Source organism: Moschus berezovskii, chromosome 3 (genome assembly GCF_049115385.1).
Source record: "Moschus berezovskii isolate FMDL1 chromosome 3, NW_MosBer_1.0, whole genome shotgun sequence".
Classification (NCBI taxonomy): domain Eukaryota; kingdom Metazoa; phylum Chordata; class Mammalia; order Artiodactyla; family Moschidae; genus Moschus; species Moschus berezovskii.
In genome coordinates, this window is record NC_142462.1 from 109,345,546 (window position 1) to 109,364,796 (window position 19,251).

General features: G+C 46.9%; 1 protein-coding gene across 1 annotated transcript; it reads right to left on the reverse strand.

Moving 5' to 3' along the window:
• Positions 1-988: 988 nt before the first annotated feature.
• On the reverse strand, positions 989-18,591 carry FAM180A (family with sequence similarity 180 member A). The gene is made up of 3 exons (XM_055421323.2): positions 18,276-18,591; positions 6,953-7,053; positions 989-5,442 (listed from the first exon to the last, which is right to left on the reverse strand). Exons 1-3 carry the CDS (start codon positions 18,349-18,351, stop codon positions 5,098-5,100), a joined length of 522 nt encoding a protein of 173 aa, XP_055277298.1. The 5' UTR covers positions 18,352-18,591; the 3' UTR covers positions 989-5,097.
• Positions 18,592-19,251: the final 660 nt, after the last annotated feature.

Genomic DNA, 19,251 nt, shown 5'->3' on the forward strand with positions numbered 1-19,251 from the left:
CCACCACCACACAACATTAAGTCTTTCAGACTTCCCTGGTGGCAAAGACCATTTGCTCCAGTGCCCAGGTGAATACAAAGCACCTGAGTCAGCAGAGGACATTAGCCTCTCGGAAAGACCACAGACCTTTTAGGGAGAGTGGGAAGGGTACTGCCTCTCTGGAAAAGTCTAGACACCAATTTTGTTTCAGAGTCATTTGGAGGATGTCCATGGTCCTTCTGGCTGGAGTAGGTGTTCAAATGCTCCTCTCTGAGGCTCTTTACCAAAATAAGAAGCAGAAGGCTTCCTTTGACTGGTGTGCAAGGAGGAGGTGGGAGGGCAGAAAAAAATGGATGGGTTCAAGAATAGGGCTGTTGCAGCCTTTGGACTCTTTCTGCTGCTAATAGAAGAAGAGAAGCGTTTCTCTTTTCTCAGAAAGGTCATGTGGATATGGGGCAAGGAAGAAAGAGCGAGAGAGAGAAAGCACCCACCTTTTATAATTGGTGGTCTTTGGCAGCATTGCCTTGATCTGAGAGGTGCTGTGGGGAAGCCAAGGGTTATGAAATTCATGTTCTCGAATTCACAGAACCCGAAAATGGCATTCTAAGGTCTGCAGCTATGCCAGTTGAAAATAATCCCCAGGCTAAAGGCAAAGTGAATCTGGAAAGGTGAGTCTTGAAAACCAGTTCTCCTGAAAAGCAGGAGCAGCTGTGGGTGACCTGGTTTGAAACTGTCTTGCCACTGGAGGATGAGCTACCATGACTCATCTCTTTAAATGTTTATTAAAGACTGGCTGTCATATTTACTACATTCAAGCCTCATTTTTTGTGATGATTTTGAAACTCAGGAAGAACAGTAACACGTGTGATGTTTTGGTGGCAAATATTAAAGAGACTGGATGCAGACAGCTGTGGAAGTCAACATTTGATGTTAAACCCGTGAGCCACTTCAAATTCTTTGGTGAGATAATCTGAGATAACAAGGATTCCACTGAGCCTGGAAACTCGATCATGACATTTTTATTACAACATAAGTGAATATTTGTTAAATAAAATTATGTGACACAGTCATACCAGTAGTTCTCCTTCAGGACTCTTTCCATTTTTCCAGACAAACATTTTCTTAAGGAAATTTTACGCGTGCTTCAGAAATATAAGACAAATTCCACTTATTTGAGGTATCAAAAGTAGTCTAACAATTAGAAAGTTGAATGTTAGTTACCAGGGGCTGTGAGAAGAGGGAAAAGTGGAATGTCATTTCATAGGTATTGTTTTTGCAAGATGAATAAGTTCTAGAGATCTTTCACACAGCAGTGTGCATGTAGCTAACTGTTCTGTACTGTATTACTAGAAATGGTTCGGTTTGAATGGTAAATTTCATATGACATGTTTTATAACCACAATTAAAAAAAAAGAAAGACATTAAAATGGGTTTGGGAAGTAAGGAGCACCATTTAACAAGCATTTAATTTTAGACCAGTGCCCTGCTTCCCAGGGCGCACTAACGGTAAAGAACTGGCCTGCCAGTGCAGGAGACACAAAAGATGCGGGTTTGATCCCTGGGTCCAGAAGATCTCCTGGAGGAGGGCATGGCAGCCCACTCCAGTATTCTTGCCTGGAGAATCCCACGGACAGAGGAGCCTGGTGGGCTGCAGTCCATGGAGTCTCAAAGAGCCAGACACGACTGAAGAGACTTAACATGCATGCACGCCTGTGGAAATATCTTCTGATTCACCACTTATGTGATTCTCCTTTAGTTAGATTCCAGGTGAGATGACAGAGCAACGGAAGTCTTAGCCTATAGATGTTTTTCAGTGTCCTTGAGGGACGCCAGAGGTAGCCATGAGAATGCCAGCTATAGAAGAAACTTCCAGGATTTTTAGATGCTACAATTACCCAGCATCTAGAAATGGCAGAAGGGTTCCATTGAGTCACAGGCAAGTTTCCAGTGATGTCACACTCTGAATTATTCTTTGTGTGAATATGACAAAATGTGTCTGGTTGTGACTGTAGTGTGTACGGTGTGACATTCATGAGACAAAATGGGCACGTCCATTGCTGTCCAGACTACTCCTTCACTGCTCTCTGGGCAAAGAGTCGAGATTTGGGGTGGTGATGTTAGGCAGAATATTTGATTTTGTTTATGAATGAAATCATTGCTGTAAAACTCTTTGTGGGTAAACAATTTGTGTTCAGACTAAAATAGTATTTAAATATCTAGTATAACTGGCTTCCCTGGTGGCTCAGTGGTAAAGAATCCACCTGAAATGCAGGAGCTGCAGGAGATGTGGGTTTGATCCTTGGGTTGGGAAGATTGCCTGAAAGAAGGCATGGCAACCCACTCCAGTATTCTTGCCTGGATAATCCCGTGGACAGAGGAGCCTGCAGGGTTACTGTCCATAGGGTCGCAAAGAGTCAGACACGACTGAAATGACTGAACACGCACACATCTAGTAACAAAAATGAAAATTTCATTTGTCTTTAAAAAGGTTGTGTCCTTCTTGTTCCTTTTTTTTTTTTTCAGTTGACTGCCGCATAAGTTTGGACCTGATTTATCAGTACAAAAGTGCCTTTAATTTATTTGTGGCAGGGTGAATGAATGAACTGCCACTGCTATCACCAGTCCTGAGAACAACCCTCTCCTATTCAGGGATCTCCTGCCTTTGGGAGCAGCTGTGTGCATCCTTTCATGGTGCTCAAGGACACCAAGTGTGGGCCTTTCTGCTTGGTGACTAGAGGAAAGCTCTTAGATCCGTTCTGATAGGCATGGAGCCCCAGAGCAGATGCAGGACTCTGACTGTCAGACTATTATCCAGTGTCCAGGGACTGAGGCCTCAGCTGACCCCCTCCCCAACCCTCATGCAGGCAAAGCCCCAACACTGAAGGTAGGCTGTGAGGCTAATCTGCTTTCTGGGAAATCCCAAACTTGTCTGTACCTTTGTTTTGCCTTTGTTTGGATCGGACAGCAATCCCTGAAGGAGATGGTGAGCGTCAGAGAGAGCCAAGCAGAGCCAGTGAGAGGTTAGCTGGAAGAAATCAAGACGCGCCTTGAGGACTGGATATAGAGACATCAGAATCGGACCCAGAGACAGAGCGGCAGAGACACCGACGACCACGGAGCCAAGTGGAGTGACGATGTCAAAGAGAACGTGTGATCTTAGGAGAAACTGAATGGAAAAGTATATATCAGAGTCTGTATCTGAGGGGTGTACGAGGGGTATAACTGGGGAATGAGAACCAGAGAGGCCGGCTGGTAGTCTTCTGAGCCTGAGAACATAAGGATGCAAAGTGAGACTTTTCTTTGATGATAAATACCTATTTCTTCATCCTGACATTTCTTCAAAAGTTACTGCAGCTTGTGCTGCTAGGTAAGACTCCCTTATTCAAAGATTTTAAAGAAGTCAAGACCAGCTTTCATCATCATTAAACGACAATTGTTAAAAACCCATTTCAGAATCAGATTTAGCTCACTTATTCAAAGATTAGACTTCTTGCAATTTTAGCCTCTCGAATCCAGTTGTAAACCTTGGAGAAGCTGGAAACATCTCTGAGCTGGTGAGGAGTCTTAATTAGAACTGAGGTGATTTACTCCTGGCAGGGACCTTCATGGATTAACTCTTCTTTAACATAGAATGCTAAAAAGACTTGCTATCTTATCTTTCAGGCCATGGCCAGTTAGAAAGAACAAATTGCAAAGGTCAAGTTATGTTGGTGGCAGAGGAAAGTGCACTCTCACAGCCTGACTCTGAAGAAGGCTGCAAAAATATATCAGATTCAGAGTTTACAAAGCCTGGGAACTTTCAGGGTTGATACAAGCAGTCCAGCAGACTGGACAACACAGGTCCAGGTGTCCCCCCTGTAACATTTCATAGTTAAATGACGGTGGAAATTTGAGAAGTAGAGGGATCTTAGATCTTAGCTAACTCCTACACTAGGATGTCTCCAATATACTAAATAAAAATGTAAGGCATTTCATATGTATAGTTTAAAATATATCATCAATAATTCTGAAATGAAAGATTTGGTATTTGAAGGGGTAAAATTTTGTCATCTGAAAATCACTTTTATTTGGTGCACTTAATTCTCTGAGGATGCTCAATAATTTTAGCATTAGAATAGACAGACCAGGGCATGGGTGCCACCTCTCTTGTTAGGATGACCCTGTCTGCATTAGTTTGGCTTCTCTGTTCAAAAGGCAAGGCATGACAGTAGCATTTCTGTGGGATTCCTTCATATTTCTCTGCTAAATTTGACCAGCCTTCAGGAAAGAAGAAGCTTGGTGTATAAGTCATAACTGATTTTCTGACTGATTGTTCTTGGGGACTTTTGAAAAAGTTGAGAAGTAGGCCCTTGGTTAACAATATATTTATTTGGCTATGGCTCTAGTTTCTTTAGGGCTTCCCAGGTGGTGCTAAGCAATAAAGAACCTGCCTGCCAATGCAGGAGACACAGGAAAGGCGGGTTCAAATCCCTGGGTCGGGAAGATCCACTGAAGGGGGGCATGGCAACCCGCTCCAGTATTCTTGCCTGGAGAATCCCATGGACAATGGAGCCTGGAGAGTTACAGTCCGTGGGATCACAGAGTCGGACATGACTAAAGCAACTTGGCACGCACACGCTAGTTTCTTTATATCTTATTACAGAACTTTGGAAAGATGTTCATTCAATCCAGCACCCTGATCTCTTAGGACCAAAGAAATCTGTCGTCCCCCACCCCCACCCCCACACCTTCCTGTCATGCCCAGACTTCTGTGATGTCTCTCCTGTCTCTTTTCTCACTCCTGGGTGTTTGTGTCATGGGCAGTCTGTGTTAAAGCATATGTTGCTGCTGCAACTGCTGCAATTCACCAGGCCAACCATTCACCCTCTGGAGGCATCTTGAATTACCCTCGCAGCCCTTTTTTCCATGCCAGGTCACATTATGGTATAAATCACAATCTTTTGCTTATCAAGAAGTTACAAAGGGCAAAGAGCAGCAGGGCTCCTGATTTGCTCTCTGCAGCTCTGGGTTGGCAGTGTGTGTTCCGTGGCTGGTCTCTGTAAATGGAGGAGAGAATGAGGAATTTCTGGATTACTGTGTGCTGGTCCCTGCTCCATGGCCCTGGCGCGGGCCAGTCCCTCAGGGAGATGCTCTTGGACCTGAGGACCGCATCAAGTCATGTCTCAAGGCACGGAAGAGGCTGAGGAGGGACTGGGCCCAGACGTCCTTCTGATATCCTTGGGACAAGGCCGTGCGGTAGGCCGTGTAGGCTAGGGTCAGCGCTGTCCTTTCGAAGTCCTCTTTCTTGAGGATGCCCGGGCGGCTGGAAAGGCTGGCACTCAGCCGCCGGATGTCGGGGATGCTCTTGGGGATCACGTCATTGCAGACGGCGCGGAAGTCCGAGGCCTTGCGCAGGGAGGCCAGCTCCTCGTCCTTGATGGAGATCTTCAGGTCAGGGCTGATCTCAAGATCAGCCAGCAGGAACTGGGGAGAAACACAAGGTGTGGAAAGGCATGAGGCACCCACGGTCATTGAGGACATAGCATCACCAGATTCATGATTATACGTGTTCGTGTAAGGGAGGTGGCTCACAAAGAGCTTCGGAATCAAGAGACCTGGGTCCCAGGTCTGACTTTCCCACCGTGTAACCTTGGATGACTTACTTCACTTCTCTCAGCCTTGTTTTATCCCTCTGTGAAGCGGTTAACAACAACATTTCACTGGGATAGTGTGAAGAGTAAATAAGATAAATATGGGCGGCATCTAACACTGTGCCTGGTTCAAACCACAGTTAAGTGATTCTGCCATTTCCAGTGTCCCCCGTCACCCCCTTCTCTCCTTTCTCCCTCCCGCCAACCAAAAATCTTCTACAGCACAAACTGACTGTTTTGGATACTTTAAAATCAGAAGCTGGGAATTCGAAGGATACAGAGAATTGTGCTAGGAATTAAGTGGGCTACAGAGATCTGTCCTCATTTTTTACCTGTTCTTTTAGGGTCGGGGTAAGGTCTGTCATTTGCACCCCCTGCTCTGTGCCAGGCTCATATCAGGAATCTAACAAGTCCTGACTCTTCCCTCTGTCTCTGGCTTCCCCCAGCTCTGACCCATTTTCCATGCTACTGTCTGTTATCTTCCTAAAGCAGATCTGTTCCTCAGACTCCCATTATGACTTGGCAAAGGCTATGCATTTTCCAGTTTGTTCCCTGAGGCAGGGTTTGAAATCTGCTGCCTGGCTCAGCCACGTGGCTGCGGCAGGCTGTCTCCTTCTCAGCCAGACAGTTCTAGTCCTGGAGGACCTCAAGGCAGGAGGGGGACTGGGGTGATCACTGGAGCCCTTTGTTTAACAGCTGAGGAGACTCGGGACCTGAGAGACACAGTGGCTTATGTAAGGTCACATGGCCGAAGGGTGGCAGAAGCAGAACTAAAGCTCAGATCTCGAGCTTGCATTTTCACCGCTAAACCAGACCACGGGGCCTTGGGAAATTCACCTTGGTCTGGAGGAGAAGTGGGGTCGTGGTGCCAGAGGTGTGAGAGGCAGAGGAAGAGAGCCTTTGGGGTGGCCCCAGACTTGAAAATGAGGCTCTCCCTGTGTGAGGTTACCTAGACTCGGCTCCGCTCAGACAACAGGTGTGGCATTGTCTGGGCGCTGCTGACCCATCCTGGCTTAGAGCCCTGGCTGGGGCAGACTGCCCTGCTCTGCTGCTTGGGTGCTGGTAGGGGCACCTCTGAGCCCAGTCTAAATCTCTAATTTTGCCTCCAGAGAATTCCTAGTGTTGTCCGTCCCTGGGATGACAGGTGGGACAGGAGAGGGGTACGAAGACCACTTGCCTTTGAGGTGGGCAGGACTCTGGGACCTCCACACACGAGTCCAGTCTGATTATCTGGGCAGCAGAGGCCACCCACTGTCAGGGGCTCAGGTCACTCCTCCAAAAACCACAGAGAAGGAGCAATGCCTTCTCCGTGACTTGGGATGCTCACTCTGCCTTCTCCTTACCTCATAGAGCAGCTCTACTTCCTCCAGGGAGCTCTGCAGGACAGGGTTCAAGGGCAGCGATGAGGATCTCTTTGGCCGGTAGGCGGCAGGGAAGAGCACGGCTGCAAGAAATTAAGAGTGAGCTTGAGGGCTTGCTGTGTGCACTGACTTTTCCCCGCAAGTGAACTCCAAGGTCAGCCAGCCACTCTTGAAAGTGACCCGAGTGGTGGTGGATGCGGAGGGGGAGAGGTGACAGACCACCCTGGTGTGTCCCAGAGAGTCCCAGGCATATGAGAGATTACTATTTCACACCAATGATTTCAAACCTGGCTTCTCATCAGAATCATTTCAGAAAGTTTTGAAAAGTATGTATGTCTATGGAGTATGAGTCCCCACAGGCCTTTATGTTAGAACAAAAACATTTATAGTAGTTAAGACATAGAAGCAACCTAAGTGTTCACTGACAGATGAATGGATAAAGAAGTGGTATGTATACATAAACAATGGGATGTTACTCAGATACCAAAAAGAGTGAAATAATGCCATTAGCAGCATTATGGGTCCTACTAGAGATGATCATGCTAAGGTAAGTAAGTCAGAGGAAAATAATTATGTGATGTTGCTTATATGTGGACTCTAACTAAACTTATTTACAAAATGGAAATAGACTCACAGACATAGAAAACAAACCTATGGTTACCAAAGGTGGAGGGGAGGGGTAAATTAAGCGTTTGGGATTAGTAGAGGCAAACTATTATATATAGAATAGATAAGCAACAAGGACCCACTGGATAGCACAGGGAACTCTACCCATTATCTTGTAATAACATGTAATGGAAAAGGGTCCAGAAAAAGAATCTCGATATCTATAACTGAGTCACTTGGTTGTACACCTGAAACTGACACATTAGAAATCAACTCTATTTCAATACAAATAAAAAAAGAGATGAGCACACCATTGATCACTCCCCCCCAATTCAACAAAGAGCTCCCTAATACTGCTGTTAACTACTAACACTGCACATTTCAGCACTTTATCAGAATGAAGTGTATTGGTTTATGTTTATTGACAGCCCTTTGGATCAGAGACTCAGACTTCTGGTTTATTCCCCTGACACCTGGAGTAGAGCTGCCAAGAATCTAAGCACAGGTGATGAAGTGTAGGAAGAGAACTGCACAGACCCTGACACTGGCTCTGGGGGTGTGTGGCACCAAGGGCTTGACTCAGAAACACATTTGCTCTAAAATCAGTGACTTGACACAGAATTTACTCAGTGGCTGCATAGAGATGTAGTAGCTGGGAGAAGATGGGCGAGCTGTTAGAGGCAGAGAGGACCAAGAATTAGGAGCTGACATAGGACATGAGAAAGAGAAGACAGAATATTATAGGAATGGTTGTTGTTGTTTAGTCACTAAGCTGAGTCCAACTCTTTGTGACCCCATGGATTATAGCCTGCCAGGCTCCTCTGTCCATGGGATTTCCCAGGCAAGAATACTGGAGTGTGTTGCCATTTCTTTCCCCAGGGGATCTTACTGACCCATTGGCAGGTGAATCCTTTACCACTGAGCCACACGAGAAGCCCACTGTAGGAACAGTCATTAGTAACTGCACTTCTCCTTGATCCATCAGGCTAGAAGCAGGTGGCTCCATCCATCCCCACAGCCCCTCCATCTCCCAAGACATGGTGCAGAAAGGATTGGCAAGCCCACTGCCAGCTGTAAGAAAAACGGGCCACTTCTTTGAGACGCTTGGTTGTGATCTACCAGAAAACTGGGCAGGTAGCTATAAAAACTGGTGAGACTTCAAGGGAAGGTTCATCCCCTGAAGTTGTGCAAAGCACAATTTGCATAATTATACATGATCGCTCTGTTTCTTGAATATGGTGACCTGACCACCAGGGAAGGGTCCAGTGATGTCCAGAGTACAATGTTGAAGAAGGAAACTGCAGAAGCATTTAGAAGGATTTCTATCAGAAGTGATAACAGTGAAACATCTTTGATGTAAAGACATTTCCTGAAAAGCTCACTGGTAGGAAACTAACCTCCTGGAAAAACTGCCTGGCTGTAGAATTGCTGTAATACTGCCGTCTCTGTAATCCATTTATTATCTAGCCCGCAAGTTCCTCAGGGGCTTGGATAAACATGCCTTCAGATTTCTGTCTGCCCGGCAGAGAACCTGGCAGGCTTTCAGGGTGCACACAGATGCAGATGTTGGCAGACTGAATCCCTACATTGAAGGGGACCCTGATGGGCAGAGGGACAGCCCAGCTTCCCCAGACCACCTTGGGGCCCGGAGCCTATGAACTCCAGAACAGTATTTCCTCGCCCAGAATTTTAGCAGAAATTGTTCTCTTCGCCAGAAGAGTGCCCCTTTCCCACAGAAGCATAGATTTTAGGGTTTGAGTGAGCCCCTGCTCACTTGTGTCCTCTGCCTGTGGAGCCGAAGAGGACAAGGCATCTACTCCACGTGTTTGCAGACTTGACCCCACATGAGAGTCACCCAGGGCACCCGGAGAAATTCTGATTGAAGTGACTAGGGTGTGACTGGGATGGTCAACTCTTGGAAAGCTTTCTAGGTGCTTCGAATGGCAGCCTGGGTTGAGAATCAGAGGGTGCTTGACCGAAGGCTGTGTAGAAGGAGCTGGCCAGGTTGAGTGGCCACTCCCAGTTTAGCCCGGGGCTTCTCAACTTTGACCATGCCTTAGAATCACCTTGGAACTTTAAAGGCCTAAATGCCTCAAATTGCCTCCCAGGCCAGTTCACAGGCATCTCTGGGGTGGACAGATGTAGCCGCCGGGACTCCTGACAGCTCCCAGGTGTTACAACTGGCAGGCAGGGTTCGTGACCACTTGGCTATCCAGACCCACCGCCAAGCAGCGGGTGCACTGCTAGAGTTGAGCTGCTTCCCATCTGACAGGGCCTTATGCGGGCACCTGAGGAGATGAAAGAGACACCCTAAAGGAAATCAGTCCTGGATATTCTTTGGAAAGACTGATGCTGAAGCTGAAACTCCAATACTGGCCACCTGATGTGAAGAACTGATTCATTTGAAAAGACCTTGATGCTGGGAAAGATTGAAGGCAGGTGGAGAAGGGGACGACAGAGGATGAGATGGTTGGATGGCATCACTGACTCAATGGACATGAGTTTGAGTAGACTCTGGGAGTTGGTTGTGGACAGGGAGGCCTGGCGTGCTGTGGTCCATGGGGTCACAAAGAATAGGACACGACTGAGCAACTGACTCCTTGGAAGGAAAGTCATAACCAACCTAGAGAGCATATTAAAAAGCAGAGACATTACTTTGCCAACCAAGGTCCGTCTAGTCAAAGCTATGGTTTTTCCCTTGGTCATGTATGGATGTGAGAGTTGGACTGTGAAGAAAGCTGATCGCCGAAGAATTGATGCTTTTGAACTGTGGTGTTGGAGAAGACTCTTGAGAGTCCCTTGGACTGTAAGAAGATCCAACCAGTCCATTCTAGAGGAGATCAGTCCTGGGTGTTCATTGGAAGGACTAATGGTAAAACTGAAACTCCAATAGTTTGGCCACCTCATGTGAAGAGTTGACTCACTGGAAAAGACTCTGATGCTGGGAGGGATTGGGGGCAGGAGGAGAAGGGGACGACAGAGAATGAGATGGCTGGATGGCATCACCAGCTCGATAGACATGAGTTTGAGTGAACTCCGGGAGTTGGTGATGGACAGGGAGGTCTGGCGTGCTGTGATTCATGGGGTCGCAAAGAGTCAGACACGACTGAGTGACTGAACTGAACTGAACTGAACTGAGCAACTGAACTGAACTGGAGACCAAGACCTTGTGTTCTCGGATACAGAGATGGAGACACAAGGTGGGGTGCACTTTCCTTGGCGGGAGGAGGAACAGGTGTGGGCTATGTCTTCTTCTGACCATGAAACCCCTTTTCAAGGTAGGATCTGAGAGCAACTTCTTTATGTCTTCTCTGTGATTGTGAAATGAAAGGTCTTGTTATCTTAAAAAAAAAGAATCACTCGGCAGCAGGGGAAGGGCAGAGAAGGGAACAAGTTCCCAGCATGGGCCCTAAAGTTATTCAGACCTGCATTTTCTTCACCCAATTGTTTCCCCCCGGAACAGTCACTTCCTTTAAGGTGCAGACATGCTGGTGGACCACTGATTCTCAAGAGTTGGGAAGAAAAGGCTTCCTGATGAAAGCTGTGTTTAATAATGGAAACATTGTTTCCAGTAGCCCTTGTTCTCAAAGTTTTAAAAATAATAACAGTTCAGGGAAGATTGTTAGAAATAAGGTCAGCCTCTGGACTGGGGCTGGTTATTGCTTCAGAAAGTCTGTGTGGGGAGCACAGGAGTCTCAAAGATGGGCCCGCCCCCTTCCGCCCATCCCCCACCTCTGCACGCACCCCCTCAGGTTGCTGTGGCTGCTTGATGATGCGTGTGGGGCAGGGGGCTTTTTGTACCTTGTGAGGTAAGTGTTCACATTCCATTTTATAGATGAAGAAACTTGGAGGCTAAGAAACTTGCCTTCCGCCACCCAACTTGTTTGCAATAAGGACTTAGATTAAAATCCAGGTCTCATGGGCTTCAAAACCCAACACTGCTATATTTAAAATAGATAACCAACAAGGACCTATTGTGTAGCACAGGGAACTCTGCTCATTACTCTGCAAGAACCTAAATAGGAAAAAAAAGTTGAAGAATAGACACATGTGTATGTATAACTGAATCACTTTGCTGGATACCTGAAACTAATAAAACACTGTTAATCAACTCTACTCAACACAAACTAAAAATTAATAACAAATCAAAACCAAAAACCAGGTGAACAAAAACTCCTCCAATCTCACTGACAGTGTGTGTGTGCATGCTTGTGTGTGTGTGTGTCTGTGTTAGTCGCTCAGTCATGTCTGACTCTTTTCAACCCCATGGATTGTAGGCCGCCAGGATCCTCCATCCATGGAATTCTCCAGGCAAGAATACTGGAGTGGATAGCCATTCCCTTCTCCAGGGCATCTTCTGACCCAGGGATTGAACCCAGGTCTCCTGCATTACAGGCAGATCCTGGTATGAGTCACCAGGGAAGTCCTACAGGAAGGATACATGTAGTTAATTAGAAATGAATGAATGCATATGGTGTAAAACATACTCGTAAATGAATCATGTTTTTAAAACAAATCTCTAACTTTGATTTATAATGTGTTATGCAAAATTATTTTATTTCCTTGGGCTCCAAAATCACTGCAAACAGTGACTGCAGTCATGGATTTAAAAGACGCTCCCTGGAAGGTAAGCTGTGACAGACCTAGGCAGCATATTCAGAAACAGAGACATCACTTTGCCGACAAAGGTATGTATAGTCAAAGCTGTGGCTTTTCCAGTAGTCATGTACGGAAGTGAGTTGAACCATAAAGAAGGCTGAGTGTCAAAGAAGTGATGCTTTTGAACTGTGGTGTTGGAGAAGACTCTTGAAAGTCCCTTGTACTGCAAGGAGATCAAACTAATCAATCCTAAAGGAAATCAGTCCTGAATATCCACTGAAGGACTGATGCTGAAGCTGAAGCTCCAATACTTTGGCCACCTGATGTGAAGAGCTGACTCAATGGAAAAGATCTTTACCCTGGGAGACATTGAAGGCAGGAGGAAAAGGGGGTAGCAGAGGATGAGATGGTTAGATGGCATCACTGACTCAGTGGACATGGATTTGAGCAAACTCCTGGAAATAGTGAAGGACAGGGAAGCCTGGCATGCTACAGTCTATGTGGTTTCAAAGAGTCAGACACGACTGAGCGATTGAACAGCAACAGCATTCTCAGGAGGGGCCTGAAATGCTGCCTAACCGTCACTCACGTTTCCTGATGCCTCTCTCTGTATTTCAGCAGGAAATAGATGATCCACACCTCCTTTCTCCCGATACCAGTTTCCCACCTCCTGCCCAGACCCTCTGCCTTCCCTTCTGTTATTATTGTTCCCTGCGCTCATCTAGAGCCTTGGACCAGGGCTCCAACAAAGACCACTCACCTTTCCACCTTTCTCTCCCACATCATTAGTTTTCCCTTCTCTACTGATTTTTCAAATTGGCATGAAAACACATTGCTGCTTCTTAAAAAAAATCCTCCCTTGCCGGCCACTCTTACTCCTCACCCAGCTCTTTGTTTTGCTGACTCCTGGCCCCAGCCTGTGTCAGGATGCGTGACTCCTCTCTCCTCACCACCCTGACTTCCGTACTGATCGTCTGCTTTGTATTTCCAGGTCAGACTTCTAGACACCCAATGGCCTACGGGAATCTCCTTTTGGATTTGTAATAGTTGTCTTTCCTGATCCCTGACCCAATGCCAGTCCCCACCACCCCTCGCACCTGTTCCTTCTCTCCTGCTTTGTCTGCTGTCTTTCCATCTCTCACAGCTGCTCAAGCCAAAATCTGGGAGTCACAAGTCATCCGTGCCTTTTCTCTTTCACATTTCACACCCAACGAATCAGCAAAGCTTGTTGGCTTTACCTTCAGAACATACCTGGGATCTGGCTACTTCTTACCACATGCCTGCTAACCTCCAGGTGTCTAAACCTTGGACATTTCTCCTAATGGTGCCTCTGCTTCCATCCTTGGCTGCCATCATCATCCTGGTTGCATTCTGTTTTTTGCCCATGCCACACAGAGAGGGATCTTAGTTTCCCTACCGGGCATGGAACCCATGCTCTCTGCAATCGAAGCACCAAGTTTTAACCACTGGAAGGAAGTCCACCTCATTGTATTCTTAACAAAGCAACTAGAGCAATTCTGTGAAAACATAGGTTCCATGATATCAATCTTCTGCCCAGAAACTTCTATGACTTCCCATCTCTCTGAGAGTAGAAGCCAAAGATCTTCAGATGTAGGAACTGGCAACCCACTTCAGTATTCTTGCCTGGAAAATTCCATGGACAGAAGAGCCTGGTGGGCTTCTGTCCGTGGGGTTGCAAAGAGTCGGACATGACTAAGCACCTGAGCATACACATATAAATGTATGTATTCTTCTTCATTCTAGGTTATACAAGATGTTGAATCTGGTTTCCTGTGCTATATAGTAAGTCCTTGTTTTTATCTGTTTTATATAGTGTGGTTTGTGTCTGCTAATCCCACATTTTTAATTCATCCCTCTCCCACAGTTTTCTCCTTTAATAACTGCTTGTTTGTTTTCTGTGTCTGTTTCTGTTTTGTAAACAAGTTCATTTGTATCATATTTTAGATTCCACATATAGGTGGTATCATATGATATTTGTCTTTCTCTGTCTCACTTCACTTAGTACAATAACCTCTAGATCCATCCATGTTGCTGCAAGTGGCATTATTTCATTTTTATGGCTCAGTAGTATTCCATTGTATATATGTACCACATCTTTATCCATTTTCTGTCAATGGACATCTAGGTTGCTTCCTTGTCTTGGCTATTGTGAATAGTGCTGCTATGAACATTGAGGTGCATGTAGTTTTTGGAACTAGAGTTTTCTTCAGATATGTACTCAGGGGTGGGATTGCTGGATCATATGGAAGCTCTATTTTTAAATTTTTGAGGAGCCTCCATACTGTTCTCCATAGTGGCTGCACTAACTTACATTCCTACCAACAGCGAAGAAGGGTTCCCTTTTCTTCACACCAGAGAAGCTACTTTTAACTATTTCAGTCAAGGCTGGCACCTGTCTTGCTCTCTATGCCTTAGCTCCTTCAAGCTTTCTTGCCCAGACATGCAGGCAGAAGCCTGCCTAAACGGGAGAGCCTATTTTTGCTTTGAGCCTGATCTTCTCGTTAACTTTTATAATTTGTGACAGAAATCTCTTCTTCCCTCCCATCTCTCAAATAGGTTAAAAAAGCAAACAAACAGAACAGTATTAAGACTATGGCTTCTATGTAACTGTGTATAGCATCTGTGTCAAAGGCCTTGTTGGAAAGGACTCAAAAGATAGACCATATCAAGCCAAAATAAAACCATATTTCTAATGAGTCAGTTGAAGCAACTCTATGGAAACAGCCATGGGTGTGGACAGGAAAAGCCCTCATTTATAAAAGATCTTTTGCCAAATTCTACTGATGTCATTTACTTTTTGGCTCCTGGGCCAGCCCTTCAGACAGCGGTCCCCAGCCTTTTTGGTACAATGGATTGGTTTCTTGGAAGACAATTTTTTCATAGACTGGGGCGGGGGATGGTTTCAAGATGATTCAAGTGCATTACAGTTATTGTGCACTTTATTTCTATTATTACATCGGCTCCACCTCAGATCATCAGACATTAGATGGGGGGTGGGGGTGGCTGGGAACCCTTGCCTTTAGAGACACAGTGCCATTCTGAAGAAGCCAGAATCTTAGTCCCCTGTGCTGGGCGTCTTCCTGGAGCGCTTCTGAAAGGGCTGCTGTGAGTCGGCTCCCCTTGGCCAGAATATGCCACCACCCAGGGGGAGCCCCACCGCCCAGGGGGAGCCCCACCGCCCAAGTGGAGTCAGGGGATGCTGGGAGCACCTGGAAGGGATGGAGAGGCGAGGATGAGGACAGCAGGCTCTGCTGCTAGAAACAGCACGGGAGTGAGGTCGAGCTCTAGGCTTTCAGTGGCGCGATCTGGGGGCATGTTTACTTCTTCCCATCCTCCAGTTTTCCTACCTGCTAGTGTCCAGAATAACAGCTGCATAAACGTGCAGCAAACGCAGTGGCTACTTAGTCATGCTGGACCAATGAGTCAGTTCCTACCTGGGGCCACATTCCCTCCACGAAACATTCATGATTGAAAACACACAAAACACTGAGCTGGACACCTGAACAGGACACCGAAGAGCCACCTTCCTTATGAAACTACTTTAAAAATAAATAACATATATATGAAATAAAAATTAAACATTTATAGGAATTCATGCATGCATTTCTTTCTGTTTTTTTAAGACTGGTTAGGTTCCCAGAGTCCCTCAAGTGGTCAGCCAGCAGGACCGGGTCGGATGAGCACTCGGGCCAGGTGTGTCCACTTCCAGGAGGCCTCGCTAACCACAGGCGAGTCATTTAATCTTAATCCAGTCGGCGAGGCTGGAGCAGCCATGCTGGCCCAGGGAGCCAGCTCCCAGGGCGGAATCCTAGAGAGCACGTCTGAGGGAGAGGCTGGGAGAATGGCAGGGGAAAAAAGACGTCCTGCCGCAGGGTGTATTCCTGTCGGGTTTATTTCCCCACTTTCACCCGTGGAGCCAGGCGGATGGGGTGAGTGGAGGCTGGGGTGGTGCTGCGGGACAGTGGGAGGAGGACTTTGTAGGGAGAGGTCGCCCTCCAACCCTTTCCACAGGGAATTCTTCTAAATTAGGCCCGGCGGTGGAGGTGAAAGGGACAGTTTATGTGTTTGGAAAAATTGGTTTTTCTTTGGGTGTGACTCCCATTCCATCTTAAAAAAAATGACAACTGTGGATTCTTTTCACGATTAGACAAAATGTTAAAAATGAATTTTAAAAAATCAACCACGTGGAAGACTTGATGATGGTTGGAAGGGCTCCCATATCATTTGTTGGCTCTGAATGCTGACATGAACCGCTAATCTAGCACTTAGTATCAGCAGCCTCATGGAGGCCTCTATTTCAGCTGTGTAGGCTTTGTGTCTTTATATAGATTGTTATCAATATTGGAGGGGGGCAGACCTTCCCCAGGGAAGAATGAGTAGAGGGCCAGAGCAACTGCTGTCCGGATGTTGCTGTAGAACATATAGGTTTTCTGTGGAGAACCTCACACTTCCTTCAATGAATTTTTTTTAAGTGGTAGGTAATAGTTGAACTTGATGTATCTCCTCATTATTTAGGAAGCATTTTATTTACATTTTTGAATATGACCCTCACATGACAACGCAATGAGGGTCACTTTTTGTTATTGTTAATATGTTATCTGTTCATGAACTAAAGCTCAGAGAGGTCAAGAGACTTGCCAGACATCACACAGCCAATTAGAGGCAGCACTTAAAATTTTTTGAGTTCCTTCCAGTTCATGATTCAGCTATATTGTATTTACAAGACTTGTAAAAAAAAAAAAAATCAAACCATCTCATTTGGCTTTCTAACAGCCTGTGTGTTAGGAAGAGTGGATATTATCGTCCTTTTTTAATAGGCAAACTAAGGAAGGCCTCAGTGTCACGCCGGGGTAAGCGACAGAATACAACACTGAGGTCACTTTGCTCTGTGCTTCCAAGTGTTGCCCCCCAAATTTGTGCACATGATGAGCAGGGAAGTGTGTGTGTGTGGGTGATGTTTACCAGAAAAAAAAAAAAGGGAAAATGCTTCATTAATTATTTGTCCCAGGGCAAGAATCATTTCACAGCCCAGTATAGAGAATTGGCAAGTCCCTAATCTCAGGTTTACAAGTGAGGGAGTAAGAACCCTAATAAGTGCCTTGACTTCTGCTTTCCCCCATATCAAATCCACCTGCTCCATGCTGCTCTATGCCCCAGCTGGCCACTTCTTCCTTCCCTGACTCTCCCCTTGAGAACCAGGGGGGCTCATCCCCTTGCTGCTGTGCCGTCTTCACCCCATTTTGGATCTCTGGGAACACCAGTGAATCTGACTTTTATTTCCAGTTCTTTCCAGGACAGAGATCTCATTGACTTTAGGCAGCAGAAAGATTTCAGTTCAGATGGCATGGAGCGGTCAGTGCTATGGGTCCCTCGCTTCCTAAGTGATAAACCTTAGTTGACCGGAGGTGCTGCCAGTGTCTGCCCACAGGAAGCAGAAAAAGATGCCAGCCCAGCTTTGAGGAGCCGTGTCCCGAGGGGAAGGAAGTAGGCTGTGGGGAGAAGCCGTGCTGGGCTTCTTCCTTTCCGGGGGAGGCTGGCCTGGGTGGTAGCAGCCGGGCAGACACGAGATTGCTGAGGGGATTACTATTGCTCTTCTGTTGCTGGGCCAGCTCTCTCCAGCTGGAAAGGTGTGACCACTCCTGCTCAGGAAGCAGTGTGGAGCCCTCCACGTGGACATGCCACGTCCCCCAGGGAGCAGAACTCTGGCCAGCCAGCGCCCCCAGTGCCATCATATTAGCATCAGCCCTGGGCACCTGCTCTCCCCATGCCCTGCCCAGCTGGTAGCAGCCTGGGGGCACTTGCGGGAGTCTGTCTACATTCTACGAAGCAGAGATGATCTTCTCCCCGCCTGTCAGGAAGGGATGCTCTCTGCACTCTCCACCTCAATCCCGTTTTCTCAGTGGCTTTGATTATTTTGGGTGTCATTTACCCCATCACCTTCTAGCCTATTGAGAAGCATAAAGTATTTGACAGAGAGGAGATCGAAGGATTTCCTTCTACTCCCTCCACACCTCCAGATTCCTAATGATATTCAAGAAAGAATAATAAGCATCAAACAAATAAAGAAAAGACAACTCACCCCTGGTCCACCTGTGGGACAGAGTGGCCTGAGCATCGGAATATAGCAGCAGAAGCAGCAATGTCTTCCAACACATCTTTACCTCCGAAAAGGTGAGATGTCGCCCTCGAACCCAAGGGGACCCCAGGAGCCACAGGTATGCCCGTCCTGGTCCTCCCAGGGCGGTGGTGAGGTTCTTACTACCCCTCCGTCTTCAGACGTGCAGAGACGCCCTCTCCTGCCTCCCAAGGGTGGAGCGGGGGTTACTCCCGGGGAGGACAGGAGTGGGACCTCTGTTACTCCCACTCTCTCTGGGATTGGGGCACTGGGCTTCCACAGAGAGACTCTGTTTTTGAGCACATCTGGAGTGACTCACGGGGCATGTGATCTCTTTGGCAGTGGGGCGGATAAATATAATTTCTGTTCTTGAGTTCCATGTGTTGGATGCACCCACTGGAATTTTTCTTTAACAAACAGACTCGCGGAACTTGTTAGAGAGCCCGGCAAAGAGCTGGCTGCTGTCCCCGTACACACACACACACACACACTCACACACACACCAGCGCCAGGGGCGAGCGCTACAGTGAGAGCCGGGAGACTTGCCCGGCAGACACCGGGACGGACTGGACTCAGAGCTGCCTTCAGAACAGCAGAGTCATTGTGGTGTCTGGGCTGGGCGTCCCCTGTTGCCCTTCTGTGGAGCTGGCCCTCGTGAGGAGCAGGCGAGAGTTGCTGTGGTGTGTAGGTATTGTGTGGGCAGGTGATGATCCAGGGGCCCACAGGTGACCCCGTTTGCCTTCATGACACCTCGATTTCTGGACTGCCTAGACATGGTACCAAGCCACTTTGATTCTCCCATGTTTTTCCATGATCATACTTTTGGCATTTGATTAATTTTTATTGAGATATACTTGACATATAACACTGTGTAAGTAAGTTTGAGGTGTACAACACATCGAGTTTTCCCCCCTTTGATTTCACTGGGGCTCTGCTGCTG